Genomic DNA, 22,123 nt, shown 5'->3' with positions numbered 1-22,123 from the left:
CAGGACCTGCTAAATTAACTAGTGTAGCCCACAGCCACATCAGGACCTGCTAAATGAACTAGTGTAGCCCACAGCCACATCAGGACCTGCTAAATGAACTAGTGTAGCCCACAGCCACATCAGGACCTGCTAAATTAACTAGTGTAGCCCACAGCCACATCAGGACCTGCTAAATGAACTAGTGTAGCCCACAGCCACATCAGGACCTGCTAAATGAACTAGTGTCGCCCACAGCCACATCAGGACCTGCTAAATGAACTAGTGTCGCCCACAGCCACATCAGGACCTGCTAAATGAACTAGTGTCGCCCACAGCCACATCAGGACCTGCTAAATGAACTAGTGTCGCACCACAGCCACATCAGGACCTGCTAAATGAACTAGTGTCGCCCACAGCCACATCAGGACCTGCTAAATGAACTAGTGTCGCCCCACAGCCACATCAGGACCTGCTAAATGAACTAGTGTCGCCCACAGCAACATCAGGACCTGCTAAATGAATTAGTGTAGCCCCACAGCCACATCAGGACCTGCTAAATGAACTAGTGTCGCCCACAGCAACATCAGGACCTGCTAAATGAACTAGTGTCGCCCACAGCCACATCAGGACCTGTTAAATGAACTAGTGTAGCCCCACAGCCACATCAGGACCTGTTAAATGAACTAGTGTAGCCCCACAGCCACATCAGGACCTGCTAAATGAACTAGTGTCGCCCACAGCCACATCAGGACCTGCTAAATGAACTAGTGTCGCCCACAGCCACATCAGGACCTGTTAAATGAACTAGTGTAGCCCCACAGCCACATCAGGACCTGCTAAATGAACTAGTGTAGTCCACAGCCACATCAGGACCTGCTAAATTAACTAGTGTCGCCCACAGCAACATCAGGACCTGCTAAATGAACTAGTGTCGCCCCACAGCCACATCAGGACCTGCTAAATGAACTAGTGTCGCCCACAGCCACATCAGGACCTGCTAAATGAACTAGTGTCGCCCACAGCCACATCAGGACCTGCTAAATGAACTAGTGTAGCCCACAGCCAGATCAGGACCTGCTAAATGAACTAGTGTAGCCCCACAGCCAGATCAGGACCTGCTAAATGAACTAGTGTCGCCCACAGCCACATCAGGACCTGCTAAATGAACTAGTGTAGCCCACAGCCACATCAGGACCTGCTAAATGAACTAGTGTAGTCCACAGCCACATCAGGACCTGCTAAATGAACTAGTGTAGTCCACAGCCATATGGCACAGCCACATCAGGACCTGCTAAATGAACTAGTGTAGCCCACAGCCACATCAGGACCTGCTAAATGAACTAGTGTAGCCCACAGCCACATCAGGACCTGCTAAATGAACTAGTGTAGCCCACAGCCACATCAGGACCTGCTAAATGAACTAGTGTCGCCCCACAGCCAGATCAGGACCTGCTAAATGAACTAGTGTCGCCCCACAGCCACATCAGGACCTGCTAAATGAACTAGTGTAGCCCCACAGCCACATCAGGACCTGCTAAATGAACTAGTGTCGCCCCACAGCCACATCAGGACCTGCTAAATGAACTAGTGTAACCCACAGCCACATCAGGACCTGCTAAATGAACTAGTGTAGCCCCACAGCCACATCAGGACCTGCTAAATTAACTAGTGTAGTCCACAGCCACATCAGGACCTGCTAAATGAACTAGTGTCGCCCACAGCCACATCAGGACCTGCTAAATTAACTAGTGTCGCCCAAAGCCATATGGCACAGCCACATCAGGACCTGCTAAATGAACTAGTGTCGCCCCACAGCCACATCAGGACCTGCTAAATGAACTAGTGTAGCCCACAGCCACATCAGGACCTGCTAAATGAACTAGTGTCGCCCACAGCCACATCAGGACTTGCTAAATGAACTAGTGTAGCCCACAGCCATATGGCACAGCCACATCAGGACCTGCTAAATGAACTAGTGTCGCCCACAGCCATATGGCACAGCCACATCAGGACCTGCTAAATGAACTAGTGTAGCCCACAGCCATATGGCACAGCCACATCAGGACTTGCTAAATGAACTAGTGTAGCCCACAGCCATATGGCACAGCCACATCAGGACCTGCTAAATGAACTAGTGTAGCCCACAGCCATATGGCACAGACACATCAGGACCTGCTAAATGAACTAGTGTAGCCCACAGCCACATCAGGACCTGCTAAATGAACTAGTGTCGCCCCACAGCCACATCAGGACCTGCTAAATGAACTAGTGTCGCCCCACAGCCACATCAGGACCTGCTAAATGAACTAGTGTAGCCCCACAGCCACATCAGGACCTGCTAAATGAACTAGTGTAGCCCACAGCCACATCAGGACCTGCTAAATGAACTAGTGTAGCCCCACAGCCACATCAGGACCTGCTAAATGAACTAGTGTCGCCCTCAGCCACATCAGGACCTGCTAAATGAACTACTGTAGCCCCACAGCCACATCAGGACCTGCTAAATGAACTAGTGTCGCCCCACAGCCACATCAGGACCTGCTAAATGAACTAGTGTAGCCCACAGCCACATCAGGACCTGCTAAATGAACTAGTGTCGCCCACAGCCACATCAGGACTTGCTAAATGAACTAGTGTAGCCCACAGCCATATGGCACAGCCACATCAGGACCTGCTAAATGAACTAGTATAGCCCCACAGCCACATCAGGACCTGCTAAATGAACTAGTATAGCCCCACAGCCACATCAGGACCTGCTAAATGAACTAGTGTCGCCCACAGCCATATGGCACAGCCACATCAGGACCTGCTAAATGAACTAGTGTAGCCCACAGCCATATGGCACAGCCACATCAGGACTTGCTAAATGAACTAGTGTAGCCCACAGCCATATGGCACAGCCACATCAGGACCTGCTAAATGAACTAGTGTCGCCCCACAGCCACATCAGGACCTGCTAAATGAACTAGTGTAGCCCACAGCCACATCAGGACATGCTAAATGAACTAGTGTAGCCCACAGCCATATGGCACAGACACATCAGGACCTGCTAAATGAACTAGTGTAGCCCACAGCCACATCAGGACCTGCTAAATGAACTAGTGTCGCCCCACAGCCACATCAGGACCTGCTAAATGAACTAGTGTCGCCCCACAGCCACATCAGGACCTGCAAAATGAACTAGTGTAGCCCCACAGCCACATCAGGACCTGCTAAATGAACTAGTGTAGCCCACAGCCACATCAGGACCTGCTAAATGAACTAGTGTAGCCCCACAGCCACATCAGGACCTGCTAAATGAACTAGTGTCGCCCACAGCCACATCAGGACCTGCTAAATGAACTAGTGTAGCCCATAGCCACATCAGGACCTGCTGAATGAACTAGTGTCGCCCCACAGCCAGATCAGGACCTGCTAAATGAACTAGTGTCGCCCAACAGCCACATCAGGACCTGCTAAATGAACTAGTGTAGTCCACAACCACATCAGGACCTGCTAAATGAACTAGTGTCGCCCACAGCCACATCAGGACCTGCTAAATTAACTAGTGTCGCCCACAGCCATATGGCACAGCCACATCAGGACCTGCTAAATGAACTAGTGTCGCCCCACAGCCACATCAGGACCTGCTAAATGAACTAGTGTAGCCCACAGCCACATCAGGACCTGCTAAATGAACTAGTGTCGCCCACAGCCACATCAGGACTTGCTAAATGAACTAGTGTAGCCCACAGCCATATGGCACAGCCACATCAGGACCTGCTAAATGAACTAGTGTCGCTCACAGCCATATGGCACAGCCACATCAGGACCTGCTAAATGAACTAGTGTAGCCCACAGCCATATGGCACAGCCACATCAAGACTTGCTAAATGAACTAGTGTAGCCCACAGCCATATGGCACAGCCACATCAGGACCTGCTAAATGAACTAGTGTCGCCCCACAGCCACATCAGGACCTGCTAAATGAACTAGTGTCACCCACAGCCACATCAGGACCTGCTAAATGAACTAGTGTAGCCCACAGCCACATCAGGACCTGCTAAATGAAGTAGTGTCACCCACAGCCACATCAGGACCTGCTAAATGAACTAGTATCGCCCCACAGCCACATCAGGACCTGCTAAATGAACTAGTGTAGCCCCACAGCCACATCAGGACCTGCTAAATGAACTAGTATAGCCCACATCCACATCAGGACCTGCTAAATGAACTAGTGTAGCCCACAGCCACATCAGGACCTGCTAAATGAACTAGTGTAGCCCCACAGCCACATCAGGACCTGCTAAATGAACTAGTGTAGCCCACAGCCATATGGCACAGCCACATCAGGACCTGCTAAATGAACTAGTGTCGCCCACAGCCACATCAGGACTTGCTAAATGAACTAGTGTAGCCCACAGCCATATGGCACAGCCACATCAGGACCTGCTAAATGAACTAGTGTCGCCCACAGCCATATGGCACAGCCACATCAGGACCTGCTAAATGAACTAGTGTAGCCCACAGCCATATGGCACAGCCACATCAGGACCTGCTAAATGAACTAGTGTCGCCCACAGCCATATGGCACAGCCACATCAGGACCTGCTAAATGAACTAGTGTCGCCCCACAGCCACATCAGGACCTGCTAAATGAACTAGTGTCACCCACAGCCACATCAGGACCTGCTAAATGAACTAGTGTAGCCCACAGCCACATCAGGACCTGCTAAATGAACTAGTGTCGCCCCACAGCCACATCAGGACCTGCTAAATGAACTAGTGTCACCCACAGCCACATCAGGACCTGCTAAATGAACTAGTGTAGCCCACAGCCACATCAGGACCTGCTAAATGAACTAGTATCGCCCCACAGCCACATCAGGACCTGCTAAATGAACTAGTGTCGCCCACAGCCACATCAGGACCTGCTAAATGAACTAGTGTAGCCCACAGCCACATCAGGACCTGCTAAATGAACTAGTGTCACCCACAGCCACATCAGGACCTGCTAAATGAACTAGTATAGCCCCACAGCCACATCAGGACCTGCTAAATGAACTAGTGTCGCCCACAGCCATATGGCACAGCCACATCAGGACCTGCTAAATGAACTAGTGTCGCCCCACAGCCACATCAGGACCTGCTAAATGAACTAGTGTCACCCACAGCCACATCAGGACCTGCTAAATGAACTAGTGTAGCCCACAGCCACATCAGGACCTGCTAAATGAACTAGTGTAGCCCCACAGCCACATCAGGACCTGCTAAATGAACTAGTGTCGCCCACAGCCACATCAGGACCTGCTAAATGAACTAGTGTAGCCCACAGCCACATCAGGACCTGCTAAATGAACTAGTGTCACCCACAGCCACATCAGGACCTGCTAAATGAACTAGTATAGCCCCACAGCCACATCAGGACCTGCTAAATGAACTAGTGTAGCCCCACAGCCACATCAGGACCTGCTAAATGAACTAGTGTCGCCCACAGCCACATCAGGACCTGCTAAATGAACTAGTGTCGCCCACAGCCACATCAGGACCTGCTAAATGAACTAGTGTAGCCCACAGCCACATCAGGACCTGCTAAATGAACTAGTGTCACCCACAGCCATATGGCACAGCCACATCAGGACCTGCTAAATGAACTAGTATAGCCCCACAGCCACATCAGGACCTGCTAAATGAACTAGTATAGCCCCACAGCCACATCAGGACCTGCTAAATGAACTAGTGTCGCCCACAGCCATATGGCACAGCCACATCAGGACCTGCTAAATGAACTAGTGTAGCCCACAGCCATATGGCACAGCCACATCAGGACTTGCTAAATGAACTAGTGTAGCCCACAGCCATATGGCACAGCCACATCAGGACCTGCTAAATGAACTAGTGTCGCCCCACAGCCACATCAGGACCTGCTAAATGAACTAGTGTAGCCCACAGCCACATCAGGACATGCTAAATGAACTAGTGTAGCCCACAGCCATATGGCACAGACACATCAGGACCTGCTAAATGAACTAGTGTAGCCCACAGCCACATCAGGACCTGCTAAATGAACTAGTGTCGCCCCACAGCCACATCAGGACCTGCTAAATGAACTAGTGTCGCCCCACAGCCACATCAGGACCTGCAAAATGAACTAGTGTAGCCCCACAGCCACATCAGGACCTGCTAAATGAACTAGTGTAGCCCACAGCCACATCAGGACCTGCTAAATGAACTAGTGTAGCCCCACAGCCACATCAGGACCTGCTAAATGAACTAGTGTCGCCCACAGCCACATCAGGACCTGCTAAATGAACTAGTGTAGCCCATAGCCACATCAGGACCTGCTGAATGAACTAGTGTCGCCCCACAGCCAGATCAGGACCTGCTAAATGAACTAGTGTCGCCCAACAGCCACATCAGGACCTGCTAAATGAACTAGTGTAGTCCACAACCACATCAGGACCTGCTAAATGAACTAGTGTCGCCCACAGCCACATCAGGACCTGCTAAATTAACTAGTGTCGCCCACAGCCATATGGCACAGCCACATCAGGACCTGCTAAATGAACTAGTGTCGCCCCACAGCCACATCAGGACCTGCTAAATGAACTAGTGTAGCCCACAGCCACATCAGGACCTGCTAAATGAACTAGTGTCGCCCACAGCCACATCAGGACTTGCTAAATGAACTAGTGTAGCCCACAGCCATATGGCACAGCCACATCAGGACCTGCTAAATGAACTAGTGTCGCTCACAGCCATATGGCACAGCCACATCAGGACCTGCTAAATGAACTAGTGTAGCCCACAGCCATATGGCACAGCCACATCAAGACTTGCTAAATGAACTAGTGTCGCCCCACAGCCACATCAGGACCTGCTAAATGAACTAGTGTCACCCACAGCCACATCAGGACCTGCTAAATGAACTAGTGTAGCCCACAGCCACATCAGGACCTGCTAAATGAAGTAGTGTCACCCACAGCCACATCAGGACCTGCTAAATGAACTAGTATCGCCCCACAGCCACATCAGGACCTGCTAAATGAACTAGTGTAGCCCCACAGCCACATCAGGACCTGCTAAATGAACTAGTATAGCCCACATCCACATCAGGACCTGCTAAATGAACTAGTGTAGCCCACAGCCACATCAGGACCTGCTAAATGAACTAGTGTAGCCCCACAGCCACATCAGGACCTGCTAAATGAACTAGTGTAGCCCACAGCCATATGGCACAGCCACATCAGGACCTGCTAAATGAACTAGTGTCGCCCACAGCCACATCAGGACTTGCTAAATGAACTAGTGTAGCCCACAGCCATATGGCACAGCCACATCAGGACCTGCTAAATGAACTAGTGTCGCCCACAGCCATATGGCACAGCCACATCAGGACCTGCTAAATGAACTAGTGTAGCCCACAGCCATATGGCACAGCCACATCAGGACCTGCTAAATGAACTAGTGTCGCCCACAGCCATATGGCACAGCCACATCAGGACCTGCTAAATGAACTAGTGTCGCCCCACAGCCACATCAGGACCTGCTAAATGAACTAGTGTCACCCACAGCCACATCAGGACCTGCTAAATGAACTAGTGTAGCCCACAGCCACATCAGGACCTGCTAAATGAACTAGTGTCGCCCCACAGCCACATCAGGACCTGCTAAATGAACTAGTGTCACCCACAGCCACATCAGGACCTGCTAAATGAACTAGTGTAGCCCACAGCCACATCAGGACCTGCTAAATGAACTAGTATCGCCCCACAGCCACATCAGGACCTGCTAAATGAACTAGTGTCGCCCACAGCCACATCAGGACCTGCTAAATGAACTAGTGTAGCCCACAGCCACATCAGGACCTGCTAAATGAACTAGTGTCACCCACAGCCACATCAGGACCTGCTAAATGAACTAGTATAGCCCCACAGCCACATCAGGACCTGCTAAATGAACTAGTGTCGCCCACAGCCATATGGCACAGCCACATCAGGACCTGCTAAATGAACTAGTGTCGCCCCACAGCCACATCAGGACCTGCTAAATGAACTAGTGTCACCCACAGCCACATCAGGACCTGCTAAATGAACTAGTGTAGCCCACAGCCACATCAGGACCTGCTAAATGAACTAGTGTAGCCCCACAGCCACATCAGGACCTGCTAAATGAACTAGTGTCGCCCACAGCCACATCAGGACCTGCTAAATGAACTAGTGTAGCCCACAGCCACATCAGGACCTGCTAAATGAACTAGTGTCACCCACAGCCACATCAGGACCTGCTAAATGAACTAGTATAGCCCCACAGCCACATCAGGACCTGCTAAATGAACTAGTGTAGCCCCACAGCCACATCAGGACCTGCTAAATGAACTAGTGTCGCCCACAGCCACATCAGGACCTGCTAAATGAACTAGTGTCGCCCACAGCCACATCAGGACCTGCTAAATGAACTAGTGTAGCCCACAGCCACATCAGGACCTGCTAAATGAACTAGTGTCACCCACAGCCATATGGCACAGCCACATCAGGACCTGCTAAATGAACTAGTATAGCCCCACAGCCACATCAGGACCTGCTAAATGAACTAGTATAGCCCCACAGCCACATCAGGACCTGCTAAATGAACTAGTGTCGCCCACAGCCATATGGCACAGCCACATCAGGACCTGCTAAATGAACTAGTGTAGCCCACAGCCATATGGCACAGCCACATCAGGACTTGCTAAATGAACTAGTGTAGCCCACAGCCATATGGCACAGCCACATCAGGACCTGCTAAATGAACTAGTGTCGCCCCACAGCCACATCAGGACCTGCTAAATGAACTAGTGTAGCCCACAGCCACATCAGGACATGCTAAATGAACTAGTGTAGCCCACAGCCATATGGCACAGACACATCAGGACCTGCTAAATGAACTAGTGTAGCCCACAGCCACATCAGGACCTGCTAAATGAACTAGTGTCGCCCCACAGCCACATCAGGACCTGCTAAATGAACTAGTGTCGCCCCACAGCCACATCAGGACCTGCAAAATGAACTAGTGTAGCCCCACAGCCACATCAGGACCTGCTAAATGAACTAGTGTAGCCCACAGCCACATCAGGACCTGCTAAATGAACTAGTGTAGCCCCACAGCCACATCAGGACCTGCTAAATGAACTAGTGTCGCCCACAGCCACATCAGGACCTGCTAAATGAACTAGTGTAGCCCATAGCCACATCAGGACCTGCTGAATGAACTAGTGTCGCCCCACAGCCAGATCAGGACCTGCTAAATGAACTAGTGTCGCCCAACAGCCACATCAGGACCTGCTAAATGAACTAGTGTAGTCCACAACCACATCAGGACCTGCTAAATGAACTAGTGTCGCCCACAGCCACATCAGGACCTGCTAAATTAACTAGTGTCGCCCACAGCCATATGGCACAGCCACATCAGGACCTGCTAAATGAACTAGTGTCGCCCCACAGCCACATCAGGACCTGCTAAATGAACTAGTGTAGCCCACAGCCACATCAGGACCTGCTAAATGAACTAGTGTCGCCCACAGCCACATCAGGACTTGCTAAATGAACTAGTGTAGCCCACAGCCATATGGCACAGCCACATCAGGACCTGCTAAATGAACTAGTGTCGCTCACAGCCATATGGCACAGCCACATCAGGACCTGCTAAATGAACTAGTGTAGCCCACAGCCATATGGCACAGCCACATCAAGACTTGCTAAATGAACTAGTGTAGCCCACAGCCATATGGCACAGCCACATCAGGACCTGCTAAATGAACTAGTGTCGCCCCACAGCCACATCAGGACCTGCTAAATGAACTAGTGTCACCCACAGCCACATCAGGACCTGCTAAATGAACTAGTGTAGCCCACAGCCACATCAGGACCTGCTAAATGAAGTAGTGTCACCCACAGCCACATCAGGACCTGCTAAATGAACTAGTATCGCCCCACAGCCACATCAGGACCTGCTAAATGAACTAGTGTAGCCCCACAGCCACATCAGGACCTGCTAAATGAACTAGTATAGCCCACATCCACATCAGGACCTGCTAAATGAACTAGTGTAGCCCACAGCCACATCAGGACCTGCTAAATGAACTAGTGTAGCCCCACAGCCACATCAGGACCTGCTAAATGAACTAGTGTAGCCCACAGCCATATGGCACAGCCACATCAGGACCTGCTAAATGAACTAGTGTCGCCCACAGCCACATCAGGACTTGCTAAATGAACTAGTGTAGCCCACAGCCATATGGCACAGCCACATCAGGACCTGCTAAATGAACTAGTGTCGCCCACAGCCATATGGCACAGCCACATCAGGACCTGCTAAATGAACTAGTGTAGCCCACAGCCATATGGCACAGCCACATCAGGACCTGCTAAATGAACTAGTGTCGCCCACAGCCATATGGCACAGCCACATCAGGACCTGCTAAATGAACTAGTGTCGCCCCACAGCCACATCAGGACCTGCTAAATGAACTAGTGTCACCCACAGCCACATCAGGACCTGCTAAATGAACTAGTGTAGCCCACAGCCACATCAGGACCTGCTAAATGAACTAGTGTCGCCCCACAGCCACATCAGGACCTGCTAAATGAACTAGTGTCACCCACAGCCACATCAGGACCTGCTAAATGAACTAGTGTAGCCCACAGCCACATCAGGACCTGCTAAATGAACTAGTATCGCCCCACAGCCACATCAGGACCTGCTAAATGAACTAGTGTCGCCCACAGCCACATCAGGACCTGCTAAATGAACTAGTGTAGCCCACAGCCACATCAGGACCTGCTAAATGAACTAGTGTCACCCACAGCCACATCAGGACCTGCTAAATGAACTAGTATAGCCCCACAGCCACATCAGGACCTGCTAAATGAACTAGTGTCGCCCACAGCCATATGGCACAGCCACATCAGGACCTGCTAAATGAACTAGTGTCGCCCCACAGCCACATCAGGACCTGCTAAATGAACTAGTGTCACCCACAGCCACATCAGGACCTGCTAAATGAACTAGTGTAGCCCACAGCCACATCAGGACCTGCTAAATGAACTAGTGTAGCCCCACAGCCACATCAGGACCTGCTAAATGAACTAGTGTCGCCCACAGCCACATCAGGACCTGCTAAATGAACTAGTGTAGCCCACAGCCACATCAGGACCTGCTAAATGAACTAGTGTCACCCACAGCCACATCAGGACCTGCTAAATGAACTAGTATAGCCCCACAGCCACATCAGGACCTGCTAAATGAACTAGTGTAGCCCCACAGCCACATCAGGACCTGCTAAATGAACTAGTGTCGCCCACAGCCACATCAGGACCTGCTAAATGAACTAGTGTCGCCCACAGCCACATCAGGACCTGCTAAATGAACTAGTGTAGCCCACAGCCACATCAGGACCTGCTAAATGAACTAGTGTCACCCACAGCCACATCAGGACCTGCTAAATGAACTAGTGTAGCCCCACAGCCACATCAGGACCTGCTAAATGAACTAGTGTCGCCCACAGCCACATCAGGACCTGCTAAATGAACTAGTGTCGCCCACAGCCACATCAGGACCTGCTAAATGAACTAGTGTAGCCCACAGCCACATCAGGACCTGCTAAATGAACTAGTGTAGCCCACAAGACAACTGGGAACTCGGAAATCTCAGACTTCAGTGCGTTCAAGACAACTGGGAACTCTGCAAAATACGAGATCAGACTGGGAAAAAATGTTTTGAACGAACGGTCATTCCACTCGGGATTCCAAGTCAGACTGGGGCATCTAGCCAATATGCTGTGATAATGTATTAGACCAGCCAATATGCTGTGATAATGTATTAGACCAGCCAATATGCTGTGATAATGTATTAGACCAGGCATATAGCCAATATGCTGTGATAATGTATTAGACCAGACAATATGCTGTGATAATGTATTGGACCAGGCATATAGCCAATATGCTGTGATAATGTATTAGACCAGGCATATAGCCAATATGCTGTGATAATATATTAGACCAGGCATATAGCCAATATGCTGTGATAATGTATTAGACCAGCCAATATGCTGTGATAATGTATTAGACCAGGCATATAGCCAGTATGCTGTGATAATGTATTAGACCAGGCATATAGCCAATATGCTGTGATAATATATTAGACCAGGCATATAGCCAATATGCTGTGATAATGTATTAGACCAGGCATATAGCCACTATGCTGTGATAATGTATTAGACCAGGCATATAGCCACTATGCTGTGATAATGTATTAGACCAGGCATATAGCCACTATGCTGTGATAATGTATTAGACCAGGCATATAGCCAATATGCTGTGATAATGTATTAGACCAGGCATATAGCCAATATGCTGTGATAATATATTAGACCAGGCATATAGCCAATATGCTGTGATAATATATTAGACCAGGCATATAGCCACTATGCTGTGATAATGTATCAGGGCTACTACACAAACCTCATTCTTCCAAAATTGTTTTTATTAAGTTAATGTTATATTTTTTTAAGTCATGTTTTAAAAAGATTCTGAGCGGTAGATCTCAGCTTGCTTCTTGACTGTGAAAGTGGTCTTGACTCAGAAAAGGTTGGTGACCGCCGCCATGGACAATATAACAGTGTGTGATCTATATCTCCGTAGATACATACCTTCACCAGGCCCAAGTCAATCTCCAGAACATTAGCCAGCTGGAACAGAACGACCAGAGGAAGAGGATCAAGACTAAATGGGACTGAAATCACTTTAATAAAGTCCATAAGAAAACACACCAATAAACAACATTGTTAAATAATTCTGGTTAATATTTCATTAGCTTCGTTTGAGCATCCTGCGAGCTCCTACTGTATGAAACAGAATGTGATGAAGACCAGGATGGTCCAACGACGCCAAGACATTATATTATCTCACCTACCTCTGACACGTTAGTCTGCTCGTCGATGGAAACAAATATTTTGTACAAAAGGGTTTCAAAGTAGTCTCCCTGGACCCTGTTCATCACGAAGCCTTCCAGAGGGGGCACTGGGAAACACAGTAATATATTAATTAATAGATCATATATAATATAAAATAATATAATAAAATAATCACAAAGACTTGCGGGGGGGCGGGGGGGCGGGGATAACTGGGAGAGAGATGGAGCGCAACAAAAATACACAAAGGGTTGTCAATGGCAACCGAGCAGCAAATGAACAGCCAACACTCAGCCAGTTATAAATGTTAATGTTGTGGGGCCTCTTCACAGCCCTCAGCCAGTTATAGATGGTAATGTTGTGGGGCCTCTTCACAGCCCTCAGCCAGTTATAGATGGTAATGTTGTGGGGCCTCTTCACTGCCCTCAGCCAGTTATAGATGGTAATGTTGTGGGGCCCCTTCACAGCCCTCAGCCAGTTATAGATGGTAATGTTGTGGGGCCTCTTCACAGCCCTCAGCCAGTTATAGATGGTAATGTTGTGGGGCCTCTTCACAGCCCTCAGCCAGTTATAGATGGTAATGTTGTGGGGCCTCTTCACAGCCCTCAGCCAGTTATAGATGGTAATGTTGTGGGGCCCCTTCACAGCCCTCAGCCCTCAGCCAGTTATAAATGTTAATGTTGTGGGGCCTCTTCACAGCCCTCAGCCAGTTATAGATGGTAATGTTGTGGGGCCTCTTCACAGCCCTCAGCCAGTTATAGATGGTAATGTCGTGGGGCCTCTTCACAGCCCTCAGCCAGTTATAGATGGTAATGTTGTGGGGCCCCTTCACAGCCCTCAGCCCTCAGCCAGTTATAAATGTTAATGTTGTGGGGCCTCTTCACAGCCCTCAGCCAGTTATAGATGGTAATGTTGTGGGGCCTCTTCACAGCCCTCAGCCAGTTATAGATGGTAATGTTGTGGGGCCTCTTCACAGCCCTCAGCCAGTTATAGATGGTAATGTCGTGGGGCCTCTTCACAGCCCTCAGCCAGTTATAGATGGTAATGTTGTGGGGCCCCTTCACAGCCCTCAGCCCTCAGCCAGTTATAGATGGTAATGTTGTGGGGCCTCTTCACAGCCCTCAGCCAGTTATAGATGGTAATGTTGTGGGGCCTCTTGACAGCCCTCAGCCAGTTATAGATGGTAATGTTGTGGGGCCTCTTCACAGCCCTCAGCCAGTTATAGATGGTAATGTTGTGGGGCCTCTTCCCAGCCCTCAGCCCTCAGCCAGTTATAGATGATAATGTTGTGAGGCCTCTTCACAGCCCTCAGCCAGTTATAGATGGTAATGTTGTGGGGCCTCTTCACAGCCCTCAGCCAGTTATAGATGGTAATGTTGTGGGGCCTCTTCACAGCCCTCAGCCAGTTATAGATGGTAATGTTGTGGGGCCTCTTCACAGCCCTCAGCCAGTTATAGATGGTAATGTTGTGGGGCCTCTTCACAGCCCCCAGTTTCTTCTACGCATTTTCGTTTTATCTAGTTACATTTGACATTTTAGTCATTTAGCAGATGCTCTTATCCAGAGCGACTTACAGTAGTGAATGCATACATTTCATACATTTTTTCTCCGTACTGGTCCCCCGTGGGAATCGAACCCACAACCTTGGCGTTGCAAACACCATGCTCTACCAACTGAGCCACACGGGACTTACAGTTTCTATACCATCCATTAACACCAACCATTCACTCTAAAATATGTATTTATTAACAAAAAAGCTTACTACAAATGGGGCAAAAATAAGTAGGCCTAAAACTGCAATGCCTTAATGAACTTCCAAATGGTGGGGTGGGTAGTGCCAAGATTCACCAAGTCCTGCAGGACAGAATTGTAGCAGTTTCTGGGGGGGGATGGCCCTAGCCCTCACCCTCCGATCCAACAGGTCCCAGACGTGCTCAATGGGATTGAGATCCGGGCTCTTCGCTGGCCATGGCAGAACACTGACATTCCTGTCTTGCAGGAAATCACACACAGCACGAGTAGTATGGCTGGTGGTATTGTCACGCTGGAGGGTCATGTCAGGATGAGCCTGTAGGAAGGGTACCACATGAGGGAGGAGGATGTCTTCCCTGTAACGCACAGCGTTGAGATTGCCTGCAATGACAACAAGCTCAGTGCGATGATGCTGTGATACACCGCCCCAGACCATGACGGACCCTCCACCTCCAAATCGATCCCGCTCTAGAGTACAGGCCTCGGTGTTACGCTCATTCCTTTGACGATAAACACAAATCCGACCATCACCCCTGGTGAGACAAAACCGCGACTCGTCAGTGAAGAGCACTTTTTGTCAGTCCTGTCTGGTCCAGCGATGGTGGGTTTGTGCCCATAGGCGACGTTGTTGCCGTTGATGTCTGGTGAGGACCTGCCTTATAACAGGCCTACAAGCCCTCAGTCCAGCCTCTCTCAGCCTATTGCGGACAGTCTGAGCACTGGAGGGATTGTGCGTTCCTGGTGTAACTCAAGCAGTTGTTGCCATCCTGTACCTGTCCCACAGATGTGATGTTCAGATGTACCGATCCTGTGCAGGTGTTGTTACACATGGTCTGCCACTGCGAGGACGATCAGCTGTCCGTCCTGTCTCTCTGTAGCGCTGTCTTAGGCGTCTCACAGTACGAACATTGCAATGTATTGCCCTGGCCACATCTGCAGTCCTCATGCCTCCTTGCAGCATGCCTAAGGCACACTCACGCAGATGAGCAGAGACCCTGGGCATCTTTCTTTTGGTGTTTTTCAGAGTCAGTAGAAAGGCCTCTTTAGTGTCCTAAGTTTTCATAACTGTGACCTTAATTGCCTACCGTCTGTAAGCTGTTAGTGTCTAAATCGTTCCACCGGTGCATGTTCATTCATTGTTTATGGTTCATTGAACAAGCATTATTTTTTTGTTGAGTTTATCTATGGGAAAAAAGTTATTTCTTCCAATGCCTGTGACCTTCTCCCCCATCCCATGTTGCCTGAAAATATGTCAGGACCTCCTCCAGTTGATTTTCGGAGGCTGAAAGAACCATGTATCCAGGATCATTTGGAGAGTTATGAGACCTCGAAAGCATCATATTCGGTTCACTTCCAGAATAAGTTACTCGTGGTCTGTCGTTCCCGTCTGTAGGTGTAGCCTTCATGCAACAGGATAGGTTTCTGAAGCACAGAGAGTATAAATTGGGTTTCCATTGCATGTCAGGGACGTCACCAGGACCTTGGATTAGTGAGTGCCACTGGAAGGTTGGTGAACAACAATTTCCTCCTCATATTGTAGACGTACAATCTGTGCATACAGTTTTTGAATTGGCCTAAGCTATTGGTTGAATTTAACACATGGGTTGTTCATTTTATACATCTCAAATATGTGAATGTCAGAGTCTCTCATCATTTTGGTCATTCGTGTGGTTTAAAAAATATATTATTGTAATGTCTCCAGTCATGTAAAATGACACAGAATTGCAGGATTTTTTTTTTTTTTTTTTCTCAGACCAGCAAAATACGCTGATTTGCAGGTCCCTGTCAGCCCCTGGTATTCGGGTCTGAGGCCCTGGTTCTGAAACTCCGGTGAGGTCCCTGTCAGCCCCTGGTATTCGGGTCTGAGGCCCTGGTTCTGTAACTCCGGTGAGGTCCCTGTTGCTTGTTCTGACCTCTAAGAATAATGCATGCTGGGGGAAGCACTGCAAGATCTTTTTAGGCAGAATATTTTTAGCATGTGAACGACTTGTAATTCAATCGCTGGGAAATGGAAGCCATCCATCCAAACCATTTATTCAGATCTGGCAGGTCAAACGTCTATAGTCATGTGACAGTCTTTTTTCAATTTAAACATCCAAATGTTACCAGATATTTATTATAATATATTATCTATTTATTCTCTCACATAGCATGTTCTATGATCATAAGGGATCAGATTTCAGTCTGCTATAGTATACAGATGGTCATAAATCAGTCTGCTATAGTATACAGATGGTCATAAATCAGTCTTCTATAGCATACAGATGGTTATAAATCAGTCTGCTATAGTATACAGATGGTCATAAATCAGTCTGCTATAGTATACAGATGGTCATAAATCAGTCTGCTATAGTATACAGATGGTCATAAATCAGTCTGCTATAGCATACAGATGGTCAGAACTCAGTCTGCTATAGTATACAGATGGTCAGAATTCAGTCTGCTATAGTATACAGATGGTCAGAACTCAGTCTGCTATAGTATACAGATGGTCATAAATCAGTCTGCTATAGCATACAGATGGTCAGAATTCAGTCTGCTATAGTATACAGATGGTCAGAATTCAGTCTGCTATAGTATACAGATGGTCAGAACTCAGTCTGCTATAGTATACAGATGGTCATAAATCAGTCTGCTATAGTATACAGATGGTCGTAAATCAGTCTGCTATAGTATACAGATGGTAAGAATTCAGTCTGCTATAGCATACAGATGGCAAGAATTCAGTCTGCTATAGTATACAGATGGCCAGAAATCAGTCTGCTATAGTATACAGATGGTCAGAACTCAGTCTGCTATAGCATACAGATGGCAAGAATTCAGTCTGCTATAGTATACAGATGGTCATAAATCAGTCTGCTATAGCATACAGATGGTCACAACTCAGTCTGCTATAGTATACAGATGGACAGAATTCAGTCTGCTATAGTATACAGATGGTCATAAATCCGTCTGCTATAGCATACAGATGGTCAGAATTCAGTCTGCTATAGTATACAGATGGTCAGAATTCAGTCTGCTATAGCATACAGATGGTCAGAACTCAGTCTGCTATAGTATACAGATGGTCATAAATCAGTCTGCTATAGTATACAGATGGTCATAAATCAGTCTGCTATAGCATACAGATGGTTATAAATCAGTCTGCTATAGTATACAGGTGGTCATAAATCAGTCTGCTATAGTATACAGATGGTCAGAATTCAGTCTGCTATAGTATACAGATGGTAGGAAATCAGTCTGCTATAGCATACAGATGGTCAGAACTCAGTCTGCTATAGCATACAGATGGCCAGAATTCAGTCTGCTATAGTATACAGATGGTCATAAATCAGTCTGCTATAGTATACAGATGGTCATAAATCAGTCTGCTATAGTATACAGATGGTCATAAATCAGTCTTCTATAGCATACAGATGGTCAGAATTCAGTCTGCTATAGTATACAGATGGTCATAAATCAGTCTGCTATAGTATACAGATGGTCATAAATCAGTCTGCTATAGTATACAGATGGTCATAAATCAGTCTGCTATAGCATACAGATGGTCAGAACTAAGTCTGCTATAGTATACAGATGGTCAGAATTCAGTCTGCTATAGTATACAGATGGTCAGAACTCAGTCTGCTATAGTATACAGATGGTAGGAAATCAGTCTGCTATAGCATACAGATGGTCAGAACTCAGTCTGCTATAGCATACAGATGGTCAGAACTCAGTCTGCTATAGCATACAGATGGCCAGAAGTCAGTCTGCTATAGTATACAGATGGTCATAAATCAGTCTGCTATAGTATACAGATGGTCATAAATCAGTCTGCTATAGTATACAGATGGTCATAACTCAGTCTGCTATAGTATACAGATGGTCATAAATCAGTCTGCTATAGTATACAGATGGTCATAAATCAGTCTGCTATAGCATACAGATGGTTATAAATCAGTCTGCTATAGTATACAGATGGTAATAAATCAGTCTGCTATAGTATACAGATGGTCATAAATCAGTCTGCTATAGTATACAGATGGTCATAAATCAGTCTGCTATAGCATACAGATGGTCATAAATCAGTCTGCTATAGCATACAGATGGTTATAAATCAGTCTGCTATAGTATACAGATGGTCATAAATCAGTCTGCTATAGTATACAGATGGTCATAAATCAGTCTGCTATAGTATACAGATGGTCATAAATCAGTCTGCTATAGCATACAGATGGTAGGAAATCAGTCTGCTATAGTATACAGATGGTCAAAAATCAGTCTGCTATAGTATACAGATGGTCATAAATCAGTCTGCTATAGCATACAGATAGTTATAAATCAGTCTGCTATAGTATACAGATGGTCATAAATCAGTCTGCTATAGCATACAGATGGTCAGAACTCAGTCTGCTATAGTATACAGATGGTCATAAATCAGTCTGCTATAGTATACAGATGGTCATAAATCAGTCTGCTATAGCATACAGATGGTTATAAATCAGTCTGCTATAGTATACAGATGGTCATAAATCAGTCTGCTATAGTATACAGATGGTCATAAATCAGTCTGCTATAGTATACAGACGGTCATAAATCAGTCTGCTATAGCATACAGATGGTAGGAAATCAGTCTGCTATAGTATACAGATGGTCAGAAATCAGTCTGCTATAGTATACAGATGGTCAGAACTCAGTCTGCTATGGCATACAGATGATATTGTGAAAGTATGAACCCATTTTAGGCCATGTGAAGAACAGCTATGCGAGATGTCATGAAAAGCAGCATACAGACCTATTTTCACATTCTTTAATAAGACTCCAACAGAAACGGGCAATAGGATATAAAGCAGGCTTCACAGTTCCCCCTGCCAAATAGGCCCTACAAAGGAAACTCGACATATCTCGACGACGCTTAGCGCGCGAGGCGGTCTGCGCGGAGTGTTAAACCTTCCACAAAGACACGTCAGCAATATGCTGTACCACAGCTTTCAGCCAATCACCATGAAGGGCTAGGAAGCACTCAGTTCAGAAGGTAGGTACCTGACATACAGCTGTCATCAGAGATGGGCACGTCTAGATAGATGAATCCCCTGTTGTACAGACCTGAAGGAGAGAGAAGAAGAAGACATTCATTAACGATGTTATGATCAGATTAACATATTCATCTGAATACATTGATGAAAAAGCGCAAACAAAGTATTAACGTTAAGGAAACAATTAGAACGTATCGCACCACAATAAGTTCTGTTATGGCACAGCAGCTTCTGCACCCCCCTACCCAACATCTTTCACATGTTCTCCAGGCTCCCATCTTACTGGTCACTCCACCCTCCTCACTGATACTCCACCCTCCTCACTGATACTCCACCCTCCACCCAGACACTCCACCCTCCACCCAGACACTCCCCCCTCCACCCAGACACTCCACCCTCCACCCAGACATTCCACCCTCCACCCTGACACTCCACCCTCCACCCTGACACTCCACCCTCCACCCAGACACTCCACCCTCCACCCAGACACTCCACCCAGACACTCCACCCTCCACCCAGACACTCCACCCTCCACCCAGACACTCCACCCTCCACCCAGACACTCCACCCTCCACCCAGACACTCCACCCTCCACCCTGACACTCCACCCTCCACCCAGACACTCCACCCAGACACTCCACCCTCCACCCAGACACTCCACCCTCCACCCAGACACTCCACCCTCCACCCAGACACTCCACCCAGACACTCCACCCTCCACCCAGACACTCCACCCTCCACCCAGACACTCCACCCTCCACCCAGACACTCCACCCTCCACCCAGATACTCCACCCTCCTCACTGATACTCCACCCTCCTCACTGATACTCCACCCTCCTCACTGATACTCCACCCTCCTCACTGATACTCCACCCTCCTCACTGATACTCCACCCTCCTCACTGATACTCCACCCTCCTCACTGATACTCCACCCAGACACTCCACCCTCCACCCAGACACTCCACCCTCCACCCAGACACTCCACCCTCCACCCTGCCCCTCCACCCAGACACTCCACCCTGTCACTGATATTCCACCCTCCTCACTGATACTCCACCCTCCACCCAGACACTTCACCCTCCACCCAGACACTTCACCCTCCACCCAGACACTTCACCCTCCACCCAGACACTCCACCCTCCACCCAGACACTTCACCCTCCACCCAGACACTTCACCCTCCACCCAGACACTTCACCCTCCACCCAGACACTTCACCCTCCACCCAGACACTTCACCCTCCACCCAGACACTCCACCCTCCACCCAGACACTCCACTCTCCACCCAGACACTTCACCCTCCACCCAGACACTCCACCTAGACACTCCACCCTCCACCCAGACACTCCACCCTCCACCCAGACACTCCACCCTCCACCCAGACACTCCACCCTCCACCCTGACACTCCACCCAGACACTCCACCCTCCACCCACACTCCACTCTGACACTCCACCCAGACACTCCACCCAGACACTCCACCCAGACACTTCACCCTCCACCCAGACACTCCACCCTCCACCCAGACACTCCACCCTGACACTCCACCCTGACACTCCACCCTGACACTCCACCATCCTATCATTTATTCTAACATATTTCACTACCATCCTAGCTGTCGCTCTCCCCATGATAGCTGTCGCTCTCCCCATCCTAGCTGTCGCTCTCCCCATCCTAGCTGTCGCTCTCCCTTCCTAGCTGTCGCTCTCCCTATCCTAGCTGTCGCTCTCCCCATCCTAGCTGTCGCTCTCCCCATCCTAGCTGTCGCTCTCCCCATCCTAGCTGTCGCTCTCCCCATCCTAGCTGTCGCTCTCCCCATCCTAGCTGTCGCTCTCCCCATCCTAGCTGTCGCTCTCCCATCCTAGCTGTCGCTCTCCCCATCCTAGCTGTCGCTCTCCCAATCCTAGCTGTCGCTCTCCCCATCCTAGCTGTCGCTCTCCCCATCCTAGCTGTCGCTCTCCCATCCTAGCTGTCGCTCTCCCCATCCTAGCTGTTGCTCTCCCATCCTAGCTGTCGCTCTCCCCATCCTAGCTGTCGCTCTCCCATCCTAGCTGTCGCTCTCCCCATCCTAGCTGTCGCTCTCCCCATCCTAGCTGTCGCTCTACCATCCTAGCTGTCGCTCTCCCCATCCTAGCTGTCGCTCTCCCCTCCTAGCTGTCGCTCTCCCCTCCTAGCTGTCGCTCTCCCCTCCTAGCTGTCGCTCTCCCCATCCTAGCTGTCGCTCTCCCATCCTAGCTGTCGCTCTCCCCATCCTAGCTGTCGCTCTCCCCATCCTAGCTGTCGCTCTCCCCATCCTAGCTGTCGCTCTCCCCATACTAGCTGTCGCTCTCCCATACTACCTGTCGCTCTCCCCATCCTAGCTGTCGCTCTCCCATCCTAGCTGTCGCTCTCAATCATCCTACCTGCTGCTCTCTACCATCCTACCTGCTGCTCTCTACCATCCTAC

General features: G+C 48.7%; 1 protein-coding gene across 4 annotated transcripts in view; it reads right to left on the bottom strand.

The window, feature by feature from the left end:
• The window catches only part of LOC115190951 (protein FAM91A1), a 114,820-nt gene that overhangs the window by 60,863 nt on the left and 31,834 nt on the right, over positions 1–22,123 (bottom strand). For all 4 annotated transcript variants that reach the window (XM_029748993.1, XM_029748995.1, XM_029748994.1 and 1 more), the window contains 3 exons: positions 19,685–19,747; positions 12,910–13,016; positions 12,647–12,685 (listed from right to left, as the gene is read on the bottom strand). In XM_029748993.1, coding sequence (XP_029604853.1) covers positions 12,647–12,685; positions 12,910–13,016; positions 19,685–19,747 — 209 coding nt within the window. The remainder of the gene's footprint in view (positions 1–12,646; positions 12,686–12,909; positions 13,017–19,684; positions 19,748–22,123) is intronic.

The sequence above is a fragment of the Salmo trutta genome, unplaced genomic scaffold (genome assembly GCF_901001165.1).
Source record: "Salmo trutta unplaced genomic scaffold, fSalTru1.1, whole genome shotgun sequence".
In the NCBI taxonomy this organism is placed as follows: domain Eukaryota; kingdom Metazoa; phylum Chordata; class Actinopteri; order Salmoniformes; family Salmonidae; genus Salmo; species Salmo trutta.
The sequence above is the reverse complement of the archived record's forward strand: the minus strand, read 5'-3'. Positions and strand labels throughout refer to the sequence as shown.